The sequence below is a fragment of the Cherax quadricarinatus genome, chromosome 9 (assembly GCF_038502225.1).
Source record: "Cherax quadricarinatus isolate ZL_2023a chromosome 9, ASM3850222v1, whole genome shotgun sequence".
Classification (NCBI taxonomy): Eukaryota; Metazoa; Arthropoda; class Malacostraca; order Decapoda; family Parastacidae; genus Cherax; species Cherax quadricarinatus.
In genome coordinates, this window is record NC_091300.1 from 5390082 (window position 1) to 5406335 (window position 16254).

Here is a 16254-nt window from a genome sequence, read left to right on the forward strand (position 1 = left end):
ATACTGTGTACATAACTTACAAAAAAAAAAAATAATGATTTATTTCATAGGATTAAGCATGATGTAACACATGACTTAAGCAGAATATCCTTCCAGCTTACAGGGCCAGAACAGAATATTCCTGCATGCTAATCAAATGTCCAATTTAGATTTTCCTTTAGTTAAGAGAATGGTTAACCCTATCTTATACTTATCCTTTTGACGTGTAGGGATAGTGAGTAGATGCAGCAAATTTATTACAATATATATCTAGTGATAATTTATCATATTACTAATATCGACTAAATATCCTGGCTAAGAGAAGACTTGTTGGAAGTGATATGCAAAAATTGGCATGATTACTTTTGTGGAGATTATTTACTTTAGCACGACTTCAATTTATGTTAATACTGCAGAGTTTGCAAATATATTGTGAATACAGTGTTACATTCGAATTTAAAATTTGTTATTCAGAATTTGTATGTCATACTATCACTATATTTTTGTATTCACTGTAATTATCCCAAAGTTGTAAAATTTAAAGGACCTTTCAATGTCCATGGTGTCTGTGCATATCAGAACTTTCATAGGGACTAAATTGCTTGTCAGTGTCCCATATGCCCAAAATTATTAGGAAAAATGCATTTTTCTCTCTAGTTATACAAAATAACACAGGTTAATATTTTGTTTTACAGGGCTTGAGGCAGATCGTATTATTGGTGGTGAAATGTTGGGTTCTGGTGAAGATGATAAACTTTATAAAAGGTAAGAATTTTAGGTCTTCTCTATTGTGAAAATATGTATTGAAAAGTATTGGAACTGATACAAAGTGGAAGTTATCCCAGTTGCTCTTTGCTGATGACACAGTTTTGGGGGGGGGGGATTCTGAAGACAAATTATAAAGGTTCGTGGTTGAATTGGGGAGGATATGTAAAGGAAGGGAATTAAAGGTGAACATGGAAAAGAGCAAGGTAATGAGGAAAACAAAATTTCTAGGCAATAACAAGTTGAATATCAGATTGGAGGGAGGGAGTATTCAAAAAGTGGATGTATTTAGATATTTTGGAGTGGACATGTCAGTAGATGGGTTTATGAAAGATCAGGTGAACCATAGACTTGATGAAGGGGAGGGGGAAGGTGGGTGGTGTGTTGAAATATCTGGAAAGAAAGAAGTTTATCTATGGAGGCAAAATGAAAAGGAAGGGAGGAGGGTAGAGGAATGTACCAGAGTATAATGATACACTTATATGGATGTAGGGCATGGGTTTCTTTCGATTTCATTTATGGCTTTTAGTTCTTCCCGCGATTCCTGACTCCTATAACATTCCTTTAGCCTTAGTTCGATGTTTGCTATTTCTCTGACCAGTGTCTACCTACGCATTGCAGATATATTGCCCTCTTTTAGCCGCTCTGTTATTTGTTTCCTTCGCCTGTAAAGGGAGCGCCTATCTCTTTCTATTTTACATCTACTCCTCCTATTTCTTAAAGGAATATGCCTTGAGCAGTATTTAGATAAAGGTAGGGAAGTTTTCATTGCATATATGGATTTAGAAAAGGCATATGACAGATGGGGGAGCAATATGGCAGATGTTGCAAGTATATGGAATAGGTAGTAAGTTACTAAATGCTGTAAAGAGTTTTTATGAGGATAGTGTTATGGGACTATGGGACCCAACACATGTTGATGTATTTTAGTAACAGTTACTCTGGAATATCTAATTATATTGAATTGATGGGGACACAACACTTAAATGGCCTTAAGGGCAGGTCACTGAGAGGCAGCTGGGTCAAGCCTGTTTTTCTCAATATAATAGGTTATACTATAGACACACACACTAAAGAGGTCTTTGTGGCATTTATGGATTTGGAAAAGGCGTATGACAGGGTGGATAGGGGGGCAATGTGGCAGATGTTGCAAGTGTATGGTGTAGGAGGTAGGTTACTGAAAGCAGTGAAGAGTTTTTACGAGGATAGTGAGGCTCAAGTTAGAGTATGTAGGAAAGAGGGAAATTTTTTCCCAGTAAAAGTAGGCCTTAGACAAGGATGTGTGATGTCACCGTGGTTGTTTAATATATTTATAGATGGGGTTGTAAGAGAAGTAAATGCGAGGGTCTTGGCAAGAGGCGTGGAGTTAAAAGATAAAGAATCACACACAAAGTGGGAGTTGTCACAGCTGCTCTTTGCTGATGACACTGTGCTCTTGGGAGATTCTGAAGAGAAGCTGCAGAGATTGGTGGATGAATTTGGTAGGGTGTGCAAAAGAAGAAAATTAAAGGTGAATACAGGAAAGAGTAAGGTTATGAGGATAACAAAAAGATTAGGTGATGAAAGATTGAATATCAGATTGGAGGGAGAGAGTATGGAGGAGGTGAACGTATTCAGATATTTGGGAGTGGACGTGTCAGCGGATGGGTCTATGAAAGATGAGGTGAATCATAGAATTGATGAGGGAAAAAGAGTGAGTGGTGCACTTAGGAGTCTGTGGAGACAAAGAACTTTGTCCTTGGAGGCAAAGAGGGGAATGTATGAGAGTATAGTTTTACCAATGCTCTTATATGGGTGTGAAGCGTGGGTGATGAATGTTGCAGCGAGGAGAAGGCTGGAGGCAGTGGAGATGTCATGTCTGAGGGCAATGTGTGGTGTGAATATAATGCAGAGAATTCGTAGTTTGGAAGTTAGGAGGAGGTGCGGGATTACCAAAACTGTTGTCCAGAGGGCTGAGGAAGGGTTGTTGAGGTGGTTCGGACATGTAGAGAGAATGGAGCGAAACAGAATGACTTCAAGAGTGTATCAGTCTGTAGTGGAAGGAAGGCGGGGTAGGGGTCGGCCTAGGAAGGGTTGGAGGGAGGGGGTAAAGGAGGTTTTGTGTGCGAGGGGCTTGGACTTCCAGCAGGCATGCGTGAGCGTGTTTGATAGGAGTGAATGGAGACAAATGGTTTTTAATACTTGACGTGCTGTTGGAGTGTGAGCAAAGTAACATTTATGAAGGAATTCAGGGAAACCGGCAGGCCGGACTTGAGTCCTGGAGATGGGAAGTACAGTGCCTGCACTCTGAAGGAGGGGTGTTAATGTTGCAGTTTAAAAACTGTAGTGTAAAGCACCCTTCTGGCAAGACAGTGATGGAGTGAATGATGGTGAAAGTTTTTCTTTTTCGGGCCACCCTGCCTTGGTGGGAATCGGCCAGTGTGATAATAAAAATAATAAAATAATAATAACACACACATTTAAATAAGTTTATAAAGTTGTATTTCTTTTTGTAAAAGTAAAGTAAGGTGTGGAAATGGGAAACATTATTGTGGTAACTAGAGAGTTGTACTTGACAACAGTCTTTTGTTTTGGTGGGTGTGGGAGGAGCTTAGCTAGGCTCCTCTTCCTCTCTTATTGTCCTTAATTTTATCATAGTTGGAAAAATCTTTCCCCTCCAGTCTCTACTCTATGAAATCCTTTACCCACAAGCTGTGTGCAAACTAGGGTAGCCCACTTCTGTTTGGGCCATCCTTGCTCCAAAGCAGTCTTCTCAAAAAAAGAAAATTATCTATCTGGGTCACCCTGTAAACTTAGGAACAAAATTTGCAGCTTTAGTTATTTATTTATTTATTTATTTATTTATTTGAACATGATACATTGAAATACAAGGAAATACAGTGTTTAAGTGTAACATGCCAAAGCCCCTTATATGCAGAGCATTATGGGCATGCTTAAAATTAACTTAGGATTAACTAAGCAATGGTATATTCAGTGGTAAACATTGTTGTAAACAGTTAACAATTAAGCACAAATGAGTATTTCAAAGAGAGGTCATATGGTCATTTGCTGTGTTGCTGTGCATTCAGTAGAATGGGGTATTCTGTTAGATAATGTAATTAAAAATAACAAAGTTTGATTGGGTCACAGGTTAAAAATTTATGAGATACAATTATTCAGTATTTATTTGGTTGTGGGTAAGTGATTTTTAAGAAGAGACTTGAATTTATAAACAGACAGTGTTTCTTTTATATTCACAGGTAGTGAATTCCAGATTTTTGGGCCTTTTATGTGCAGTGAGTTTTTGAATAGTGTGAGATGGACACGAGGAACATCAAAGAGTGATCTGTGCTTTGTGTTATGGTCATGTGTTCTGTTGAGGTTGGTAAGGAGACATTTGAGGGGAGGGTTTATATCCAAGTTAAGTGTTCTATGTATGTAGTAGGTACAATAATAGGTATGGATGTTTTGTATGGTGAGTAGGTTTAGAGTTTTGAATATTAGTGGAGTGTGCTGCCTATAGTGGGAATTTATCATTCTGACTGCAGCCTTTTGTTGGGTAATTAATGGTCTGAGATGGTTTATTGTTGTTGAGCCCCATGCACAAATTCCATAGGTGAGATAGGGGTAAATAAGTGAGTGATATAGGGCCAGGAGGGCTGACTGTGGAACATAGTACCGTATCTTCGATAGTATGCCTACGGTCTTGGAAATTTTCTTGGAAATTTGTTACCTTTGATATACCTTTGGAGAATTTCAAGAGTATATCTACTCTCTGAGCCCGGCCATGGGCCAGGCTCTTCTGGTGCTTGCCTGGTCAACCAGGCTGTTGCTGCTGGAAACCCACTGCCCCACATATCCATCACAGCCTGGTTGATCTGGCACCTGGTGAAGATACTTGTCTAGTTTCCTCTTGAAGGCTTCAACACTTGTTCCAGCAGTATTTCTGATATCGTCTGGTAAGATGTTGAAAAGTCTGGGACCCCGGATGTTGATACAGTGTTCCCTTATTGTCCCCATCATACCCCTGCTCCTCACTGGGTTTATTTTACACTTTCTCCCATATCTCTCACTCCAGTATGTTGTTATGGCAGTGTGGAGATTTGTTGTATGTGTGTTTGAACTTTGAGTCTATTATCAAGATGGATTCCTAAGAATTTTCCCTCTGTGAGCTTTGTGATAGGTGATCTGTTTATCATTATGTTAAGAGGGACATCTGTAGCTCTGTTACCAAACTGAATGAAGTAGGTTTTGTCATTGTTGAGAATAAGTTTGTTAGTCCTCATCCAGGTAGATATTTTCTGTAATTCGGTATTCACAGTATTGGCTAGCATGACTGGGCTCGGGTGAGACAAGACGCATGTAGTGTCATCTGCAAATAGTGTGGGTTTGAGTAGTTGTGATGCATTTGGTAGGTCATTTATGTAAACGAGAAAGAGAAGAGGGACAAGGACACTTCCCTGTGGGACACATGTTAAAGTACTGCTCAGGCTCTTGATCTGAACCTCCTAACCTTTGACGTTCTTCCTCCTTAGCTTTCATTGATTTCATTTCAGCCTCTAGCACAGCTAGTTTAAGTCTCATCCTCTCCTTTCCATATCACCTGGAGTAGGTGATCCCTCATTGTTACTGTTACCAGGCATGTTTACTGATGGATTATTACCTTCCTCCCTGAAGCCTGAAAAGTTTAAAGACTCAACTTCTGACATAGCTTTATCCTTAAACACTTGCTTCCCTCTTACAGTATCAGTGGACAAAGTTTTCCCACAGGCACAAAAAATAACACAAATTGAATGTAAACTATGCACATAGCACTTACCATAACCATAACAAAAATGTGTTACTCAGCCTTTCTTCTACCTTAGGAGAAAAACAACCTGTGAACTAATATATGAAAACAGCACTTCCACTGAAACCACCTTGGTAAATCTTCTCCTACCAGAAACATGCAACTGTTGTTACCCCATACCAGTACATATACTAGTTCAAAGAATGTTTTGAGTTACTTTAGCAGTCAAATAACTCTCTGAGTCAAGCTCCCATGTTATGTTGTTGTCCCTTATTACTTTGATTGTAAGGTTCTCACTACATTTTCTAGTGTGGGGTAGCTTTTTACATAAAGGCCTTATCAGGCTAGGGTAATACTTACATTCATGAGTGATTATCCTCAGTGTCTGAAATAGTTTCTCCAGCCCTCATAACAGGTTATTTAAACTACTATTACAAAAAATAGAGATATATTCTAGATAAATATATACAGAATATACAATTTGTAGCACTCTCCTATTCAGAACATAAGACTGCACACCCCTTAGCTGCTCCCCTAGGACAGCCCACATGGTGCATCTGAAATAATTAGCCCTTCTTTCCTCTTCACTTACCTCTGGACTAGCCAGTGTTTTGACACACTTTAGTCACCCTGGGTATGATTCCTACAACTTAAGGTATAAAACTCACCTCTGGAGCACACACAATGTCCAAAAAAATAAATAAAGAAGGACCTAGAGGTCCTACCAGCTTGGAGCCACCAAGGAGAGAGAGAGAGAGGGAGGGGCCTAGCTAAGCTCCTCCCACACTTGCCAAAACAAACAAAAGACTGTTGTCAAGCACAATTCTCTAGTTTTATTTATTTATTTATTTATTTATTTATTTACCTAGGTAGTAGGTTGGTAGACAGCAACCGCCCAGGGAGATACTACCGTCCTGCCAAGTGAGTGTAAAACGAAAGCCTCTAATTGTTTTACATGATGGTAGGCTTGCTGGTGTCCATTTTTCTGTCTCATAAACATGCAAGATTTCAGGTATGTCTTGCTACAACTTCTTACACATAGGTCACACTACACATACATTTTTTTTTTTTCAACAAGTCGGCCGTCTCCCACCGAGGCAGGGTGGCCCAAAAAAGAAAGAAAATCCCCAAAAAAGGAAATACTTTCATCCTTCAACACTTTCACCTAACTCACGTATAATCACTGTTTTTGCAGAGGTGCTCAGAACACAACAGTTTAGAAGTATATACGTATAAAGATACACAACATATCCCTCCAAACTGCTAATATACCAAACCCCTCCTTTAGAGTGCAGGCATTGTACTTCCCATTTCCAGGACTCAAGTCTGGCTATATAAAAATAACCGGTTTCCCTGAATCCCTTAACTAAATATTACCCTGCTCACACTCCAACAGATAGTCAGGCCCCAAATACCATTTGTCTCCATTCACTCCTATTGAACACGCTCGTGCATGCCTGCTGGAAGTCCAAGCCCCTCGCCCACAAAACCTCCCTTACCCCTTCCTTCCAACCTTTTCGAGGAAGACCCCTACCCCGCCTTCCTTCTCCTACAGATTTAAATGCTCTCCATGTCATTCTACTTTGATCCATTCTCTCTAAATGACCAAACCACCTCAACAACCCCTCTTCAGCCCTCTGACTAATATTTCTATTAACTCCACACCTAATTTCCACACTCCAAATATTCTGCATAATATTTACACCACACATTGCCCTTAGACAGGACATCTCCACTGCCTCCAACTGCCTCCTCGCTGCTGCATTCACAACCCAAGCTTCACACCCATATAAGAGTGTTGGTACTACTATACTTTCATACATTCCCTTCTTTGTCTCCATAGATAACGTTTTTTGACTCCACATATACCTCAACGCACCACTCACATTTTTTCCCTCATCAATTCTATGATTAACCTCATCCTTCATAAATCCATCCGCCGACACGTCAACTCCCAACTATCTGAAAACATTCACTTCTTCCATACTCCTCCTCCAAAATTTGATATCCAATTTTTCTTTATCTAAATCATTTGATACCCTCATCACCTTACTCTTTTCTATGTTCACTTTCAACTTTCTACCTTTACACACACTCCCAAACTCATCCACTAATCTTTGCAATTTTTCTTTAGAATCTCCCATAAGCACAATATCATCAGCAAAAAGTAACTGTTTCAATTCCCATTTTGTATTTGATTCCCCATAATTTAATCCCACCCCTCTCCCGAACACCCTAGAATTTACTTCTTTTACAACCCCATCTATAAATATATTAAACAACCATGGTGACATTACACATCCCTGTCTAAGACCTACTTTTACCAGGAAGTAGTCTCCCTCTCTTCTACACACCCTAACCTGAGCCTCACTATCCTCATAAAAACTTTACACCATTTAGTAACTTACCACCTATTCCATATACTTGCAACATCTGCCACATTGCTCCCCTATCCACTCTATCATATGCCTTTTCTAAATCCATAAAGGCAATAAAAACTTCCCTACCTTTATCTAAATACTGTTCACATATATGCTTCAATGTAAACACTTGCTCTAAGCATCCCCTACCCACTCTGAAACCTCCTTGCTCATCCGCAATCCTACATTCTGTCTTACCTCTAATTCTTTCAATAATAACCCTACCGTACACTTTTCCTGGTATACTCGGTAATCTTTTTTATTATTATCACACTGGCCGATTCCCACCAAGGCAGGGTGGCCCGAAAAAGAAAAACTTTCACCATCATTTACTCCATCACTGTCTTGCCAGAAGGGTGCTTTACACTACAGTTTTTAAACTGCAACATTAACACGCCTCCTTCAGAGTGCAGGCACTGTACTTCCCATCTCCAGGACTCAAGTCCGGCCTGCCGGTTTCCCTGAACCCCTTCATAAATGTTACTTTGCTCACACTCCAACAGCACGTCAAGTATTAAAAACCATTTGTCTCCATTCACTCCTATCAAACACGCTCACGCATGCCTGCTGGAAGTCCAAGCCCCTCGCACACAAAACCTCCTTTACCCCCTCCCTCCAACCTTTCCTAGGCCGACCCCTACCCCGCCTTCCTTCCACTACAGACTGATACACTCTTAAAGTTATTCTGTTTCGCTCTATTCTCTCCACATGTCCGAACCACCTCAACAACCCTTCCTCAGCCCTCTGGACAACAGTTTTGGTAATCCTGCACCTCCTCCTAACTTCCAAACTACGAATTCTCTGCATTATATTCACACCACACATTGCTCTCAGACATGACATCTCCACTGCCTCCAGCCTTCTCCTCGCTGCAACATTCATCACCCATGCTTCACACCCATATAAGAGCGTTGGTAAAACTATACTCTCATACATTCCCCTCTTTGCCTCCAAGGACAAAGTTCTTTGTCTCCACAGACTCCTAAGTTCACCACTCACTCTTTTCCCCTCATCAATTCTATGATTCACCTCATCTTTCATAGACCCATCCACTGACACGTCCACTCCCAAATATCTGAATACATTCACCTCCTCCATACTCTCTCCCTCCAATCTGATATCCAATCTTTCATCCTCATAACCTTACTCTTTCTTGTATTCACTTTCAATTTTCTTCTTTTGCACACCCTACCAAATTCATCCACCAATCTCTGCAACTTCTCTTCAGAATCTCCCAAGAGCACAGTGTCATCAGCAAAGAGCAACTGAGACAACTCCCACTTTATGTGTGATTCTTTATCTTTTAACTCCACGCCTCTTGCCAAGACCCTCGCATTTACTTCTCTTACAACCCCATCTATAAATATATTAAACAACCACGGTGACATCACACATCCTTGTCTAAGGCCTACTTTTACTGGGAAATAATTTCCCTCTTTCCTACATACTCTAACTTGAGCCTCACTATCCTCGTAAAAACTCTTCACTGCTTTCAGTAACCTACCTCCTACACCATACACCTGCAACATCTGCCACATTGCCCCCCTATCCACCCTGTCATACGCCTTTTCCAAATCCATAAATGCCACAAAGACCTCACCATACACCTGCAACATCTGCCACATTGCCCCCCTATCCACCCTGTCATACGCCTTTTCCAAATCCATAAATGCCACAAAGACCTCTTTAGCCTTATCTAAATACTGTTCACTTATGTGTTTCACTGTAAACACCTGGTCCACACACCCCCTACCTTTCCTAAAGCCTCCTTGTTCATCTGCTATCCTATTCTCAGTCTTACTCTTAATTCTTTCAATAATAACTCTACCATACACTTTGCCAGGTATACTCAACAGACTTATCCCCCTATAATTTTTGCACTCTCTTTTATCCCCTTTGCCTTTATACAAAGGAACTATGCATGCTCTCTGCCAATCCCTAGGTACCTTACCCTCTTCCATACATTTATTAAATAATTGCACCAACCACTCCAAAACTATATCCCCACCTGCTTTTAACATTTCTATCTTTATCCCATCAATCCCAGCTGCCTTACCCCCTTTCATTTTACCTACTGCCTCACGAACTTCCCCCACACTCACAACTGGCTCTTCCTCACTCCTACAAGATGTTGTTCCTCCTTGCCCTATACACGAAATCACAGCTTCCCTATCTTCATCAACATTTAACAATTCCTCAAAATATTCCCTCCATCTTCCCAATACCTCCATTTAATAACTCTCCTCTCCTATTTTTAACTGACAAATTCATTTGTTCTCTAGGCTTTCTTAACTTGTTAATCTCACTCCAAAACTTTTTCTCACCCACCCACTCTCTCATTTCCTCTCTTTTTACATTGCTTCACCACTCTCTTAACCTCTCTTTTTCTCCATATACTCTTCCCTCCTTGCATCACTTCTACTTTCTAAAAACTTCTCATATGCTAACTTTTTCTCCCTTACCACTCTCTTTACATCATTCCACCAATCGCTCCTCTTCCCTCCCGCACCCACTTTCCTGTAACCACAAACTTCTGCTGAACACTCTAACACTACATTTTTAAACCTACCCCATACCTCTTCGACCCCATTGCCTATGCTCTCATTAGCCCATCTATCCTCCAATAGCTGTTTATATCTTACCCTAACTGCCTCCTCTTTTAGTTTATAAACCTTCACCTCTTTCTTCCCTGATGCTTCTATTCTCCTTGTATCCCATCTACCTTTTACTCTCAGTGTAGCTACAACTAGAAAGTGATCTGATATATCTGTGGCCCCTCTATAAACATGTACATCCTGAAGTCTACTCAACAGTCTTTTATCTACCAATACATAATCCAACAAACTACTGTCATTTTGCCCTACATCATATCTTGTATACTTATTTATCCTCTTTTTCTTAAAATATGTATTACCTATAACTAAACCCCTTTCTATACAAAGTTCAATCAAAGGGCTCCCATTATCATTTACACCTGGCACCCCAAACTTACCTACCACACCCTCTCTAAAAGTTTCTCCTACTTTAGCATTCAGGTCCCCTACCACAATTACTCTCTCACTTGGTTCAAAGGCTCCTATACATTCACTTAACATCTCCCAAAATCTCTCTCTCTCCTCTGCATTCCTCTCTTCTCCAGGTGCATACACGCTTATTATGGCCCACTTCTCGCATCCAACCTTTACTTTAATCCACATAATTCTTGAATTTACACATTCATATTCTCTTTTCTCCTTCCAAAACTGATCATTCAACATTACTGCTATCCCTTCCTTTGCTCTAACTCTCTCAGATACTCCAGATTTAATCCCATTTATTTCCCCCCACCGAAACTCCCCTACCCCCTTCAGCTTCGTTTCGCTTAGGGCCAGGACATCCAACTTCTTTTCATTCATAACATCAGCAATCATCTGTTTCTTGTCATCCGCACTACATCCACGCACATTTAAGCATCCCAGTTTTATAAAGTTTTTCTTCTTCTCTTTTTTAGTAAATGTCTACAGGAGAAGGGGTTACTAGCCCATTGCTCCCGGCATTTTAGTCGCCTCATACGACACGCATGGCTTACGGAGGAAAGATTCTTTTCCACTTCCCCATGGACAATAGAAGAAATAAAGAGGAACAACAGCTATTTAGAAAAAGGAGAAAAACCTAGATGTATGTATATATATATGCATGTGCGTGTCTGTGAAGTGTGACCAAACTGTAAGTAGGAGTAGCAAGATATCCCTGTTATCTAGCGTGTTTATGAGACAGAAAAAGAAACCAGCAAAACAGTTACAGGTTTCTGTTTCACAGTCATCTGGCAGGACGGTAGTACTTCCCTGGGTGGTTGCTGTCTACCAACCTACTTTATTCCTCTATAATTTATTCCTCTATAATTTTTACAATCTCTCTTGTCCCCCTTCTCTTTATGTAAAGGGACTGTGCATGCTCTCTGCCAATCCCTAGGTACCTTCTCCTCTTTCATACGTTTATTAAACAAAAGTACCAACCACTCCAACACTATATCCCCCCCTGCTTTTAACATTTCTGTCATGATCCCATCAGTTCCAGCTGCTTTACCCCCTTTCATTCTACGTGAATGCCTCACGTACCTCCCCCACACTTACATTCTGCTCTTCTTCGCTCCTAAAAGATGGTATACCTCCCTGGCCAGTGCATGAAATTACCACCTCCCTTTCTTCCTCAACATTTAAAAGTTCCTCAAAATATTCTCGCCATCTACCCAATACCTCCCTCTCCCCATCTACTAACTCCCCAACTCTGTTTTTAACTGACAAATCCATACGTTCCCTAGGCTTTCTTAACTTGTTTAAGTCGCTCCAAAATTTTTTCTTTTCATTAAAATTTCTTGACAGTGCCTCTCCCACTCTATCATCTGCTCTCCTTTTGCACTCTCTCACCACTCTCTTCACCTTTCTTTTACTCTCCCTATACTCTGCCCTTCTTATAACACTTCTGCTTTGTAAAAACCTCTCATAGGCTAACTTTTTCCCTTTTATCACGCCCTTTACTTCATCATTCCACCAATCACTCCTCTTTCCTCCTGCCCCCACCCTCCTGTAACCACAAACTTCTGCCCCACATTCTAATACTGCATTTTTAAAACTCGTCCAACCCTCATGAAGCCCCCCACTACTCATCTTTGCACCAGCCCACCTTTCTGCCAATAGTCACTTATATCTTACCCCTCTGGTTTTTCTTCTATTTTCTTTCTAGTTCTTATTCTTGTTTATTTCCTGTTAACTCCATGGGGAAGTGGAACAGAATTCTTCCTCCGTAAGCCATGCGTGTTGTAAGAGGCGACTAAAATGCCGGGAGCAAGGGGCTAGTAACCCCTTCTCCTGTATAAATTACTAAATTTAAAAAGAGAAACTTTTGTTTTACGTTTTGGGCCACCCTGGTCACAGACCGGGCCGCGGGGGCGTTGACCCCCGGAACACTCTCCAGATAAACTCCAGGTAAATCCTGCCTCGGTGGGATATGGCCGATGTGTTGAAAGAAAGAAAAGATATATTTTTTTTTTTTTTTTTTTTTTTTCTCTCAACAAGTCGGCCGTCTCCCACCGAGGCAGGGTGACCCAAAAAAGAAAGAAAATCCCCAAAAAGAAAATACTTTCATCATCATTCAACACTTTCACCACACTCGCACATTATCACTGTTTTTGCAGAGGTGCTCAGAATACAACAGTCTAGAAGCATACACATATAAAGATACACAACATATCCCTCCAAACTGCCAATATCCCAAACCCCTCCTTTAAAGTGCAGGCATTGTACTTCCCATTTCCAGGACTCAAGTCCGACTATATGAAAATAACCGGTTTCCCTGAATCCCTTCACTAAATATTACCCTGCTCACACTCCAACAGATCGTCAGGTCCCAAGTACCATTCATCTCCATTCACTCCTATCTAACACGCTCACGCACGCTTGCTGGAAGTCCAAGCCCCTTACCCACAAAACCCAAAAGATATATACTGTATATATCTTTCTTCTTTCTTTCAACACACCGGCCGTATCCCACCGAGGCGGGGTGGCCCAAAAGGAAAAACGAAAGTTTCTCCTTTTACATTTAGTAATATATACAGGAGAAGAGGTTACTAACCCCTTGCTCCCGGCATTTTAGTCGCCTCTTACAACACGCATGGCTTACGGAGGAAGAATTCTGTTCCACTTCCCCATGGAGATAAGAGGAAATAAACAAGAATAAGAACTAGAAAGAAAATAGAAGAAAACCCAGAGGGGTGTGTATATATGTGCTTGTACATGTATGTGTAGTGTGACCTAAGTGTAAGTAGAAGTAGCAAGACGTACCTGAAATCTTGCATGTTCATGAGACAGAAAAAAGGACACCAGCAATCCTACCATCATGTAAAACAATTACAGGCTTTCGTTTTACACTCACTTGGCAGGACGGTAGTACCTCCCTGGGTGGTTGCTGTCTACCAACCTACTACCTATACTGTATATATATATATGTATATATATATATATATATATATATATATATATATATATGTATATATATATATGTATATATATATATATATTGTATCAATCAAATCACATATTACTCGGGTAGATAATTTCAAGTAGATCCTTCATGTGTTAGCCCAAATCACCGACTAGTATGTTTTAAATAAGTGACCCACTGATCAGATCAGATCGACTGGTCCGAACCCTCGACTGGTCCGAACCCTTGATGGTCCGAACCCTTGACTGGTTACAAACGGTTTCGTTGGACAATAAAGCAGACTGTAAACGGATGGGGTTGTAGGCGCTCTTATCAAACACAAACAATAAATATAAATCAGGAACGTACACGGTAAGCTTTCCAATATACAAGTACAGTTAGAAATAGAAATACAAATAGCTAGAGCTTCATTTAAGGAGGTTATTAATAGAGTATTCAAGAGGTTGCTAGTAGAATTACAGTAAATCAACCATTCAAATCATTATGAAGCTCTGTATAGTCTGCAGTCAATTAAACAAACTGGCTTCCACATGGATAAATTGTCATTTTTGTGGAAATTGGTGTCACGCCCCTTGTGCAGATATCCAAGAACTAGCTACAAGCAGTATTAAAACAGGGAAGTGTTTTTGGGTATGCCCAAATGAGGAAAATCTGTGGACTAAAATCACAAGGGTATTAAAAGAGGATAACATCAAAGCTGCTTTCATAGACAACCTGGAAGCTTTCTACAACAGATGGGAACATAAAAAGTCTGGGCTGAATGGTACTGCTCTTGATACTGGCCATGTAGTCAGAAACTGTAAGGCTGGAGGTGATGTCCTGGTAGTCAGTAAATGTGGGGCTGATAGTGCTGTCCTGGGAGATAGTAATGGTGAAGCTGGAGGTGCTGTCCTGGGAGACAGTAATGGTGAAGCTGGAGGTGCTGTCCTGGGAGACAGTAATGGTGAAGCTGGAGGTGCTGTCCTGGGAGACAGTAATGGTGAAGCTGGAGATTTTGTCCAGGTAGTCGGGAATTATATGCAGGAAGGAATACATATAAATGACCTCATAGGGGACAGGAGCCGTAGTGGGGAAACAAGTGTAGTCAAAGATAAGATAAAACCAATATTGCAAACTAGAAATACCACAGGAAATAGCAAACAATAGGACTCCACTAGCAATAGTGAGGATATATTACCAAAAACAACTGGTGGGAGCTCCATTGTTGGTGCTAGGGAGGATAGGAATAAGACAGGGAAACTTGCACCAACAGGGAATACAGTCACAGAAACCCAAGGCAAACGGAAACCAAGCCTGTGCACATACTATGCACTTGGTACCTGCAGACATGGGAAATCTGGAAAAACAGACGGGACGTGCAACTATGACTACCCTAGAAAATGCCCTTCCCATATGGCAACAGGAAAATGTGAACTCCCTTCCTGTAAGCTTTTTCACCCTGAAATGTGTACCTCTTCAGTACAGGAAAGACTGTGCTATAACTTAAATTGCCAGGCACACCATCTAAAGGGTACAAAAAGATACAAAACATCCAGGCCATGGGAAAACCTGGGTAGCCACAGCCACTCAAGAGGGAGAGGTTTTTTAGTGCCAGGAAGGAAAAAAAACTGGCAGGAAATGGCAGAAATCGTACACCAAATCCAGTCATTCCTGGAATGGAACCACAGTCGATGGCCTCCACTCCAAACCAACGGATACAGATACTAATGCCAGAAAAAAAATCTCCCCCTAGTACCAACAATACCACCAGTCCGATGACATTCTTCTTTGCAAATATACAGGGTCTAAAGCCAGAAACAAACAACAAAATATCTTTCATCCGTGGACTGCTTGCAGAGGCAAAGGCAATGTTCGCGGCTTTCACTGAGACCCACATAAAGGATCACTTGGACAACGAAATATGGATCCCAGGTTACAACCTATACAGATGTGACAAAGTGAACAGGCAAAAGGGGGGGGGGGGGTTGGCCTGTACATTGCAGTCACTTGTTTGCACAGAACTGCTTAATGCCTCAAATGATGTAGTGGAAGTTTTAGCAGTAAAGGTCGAGAACCAAAACCTAGTCATTGTGGTAGTCTACAAGCCTCCGGATGCAACATCCCAGCAATTCCAGGAACAGCTGTTAAAAATTGACCACTGTCTGCAAAAATCTTCCAGCTCCTGCACCCAACATCTTGCTCCTGGGGGATTTCAACTTAAGGCACCTAAAATGGAGGAATATAGCAAATAATATTGTTGCAGTAATAACACCAGGAGGCAGCTCTGATGAAAACTCACTCACACGAGCTTTTAAATCTCTGCACAAAATTCAATTTAAACCAGCAAATAATAGAGCCTACTAG

General features: G+C 40.8%; 1 protein-coding gene across 30 annotated transcripts in view; it reads left to right on the forward strand.

Moving 5' to 3' along the window:
- LOC128686186 (nucleolar protein dao-5) overlaps positions 1-16254 on the forward strand; it is a 1503768-nt gene that overhangs the window by 1295475 nt on the left and 192039 nt on the right. For all 30 annotated transcript variants that reach the window (XM_053772972.2, XM_053772989.2, XM_053772979.2 and 27 more), the window contains one exon: positions 675-744. In XM_053772972.2, coding sequence (XP_053628947.1) covers positions 675-744 — 70 coding nt within the window. The remainder of the gene's footprint in view (positions 1-674; positions 745-16254) is intronic.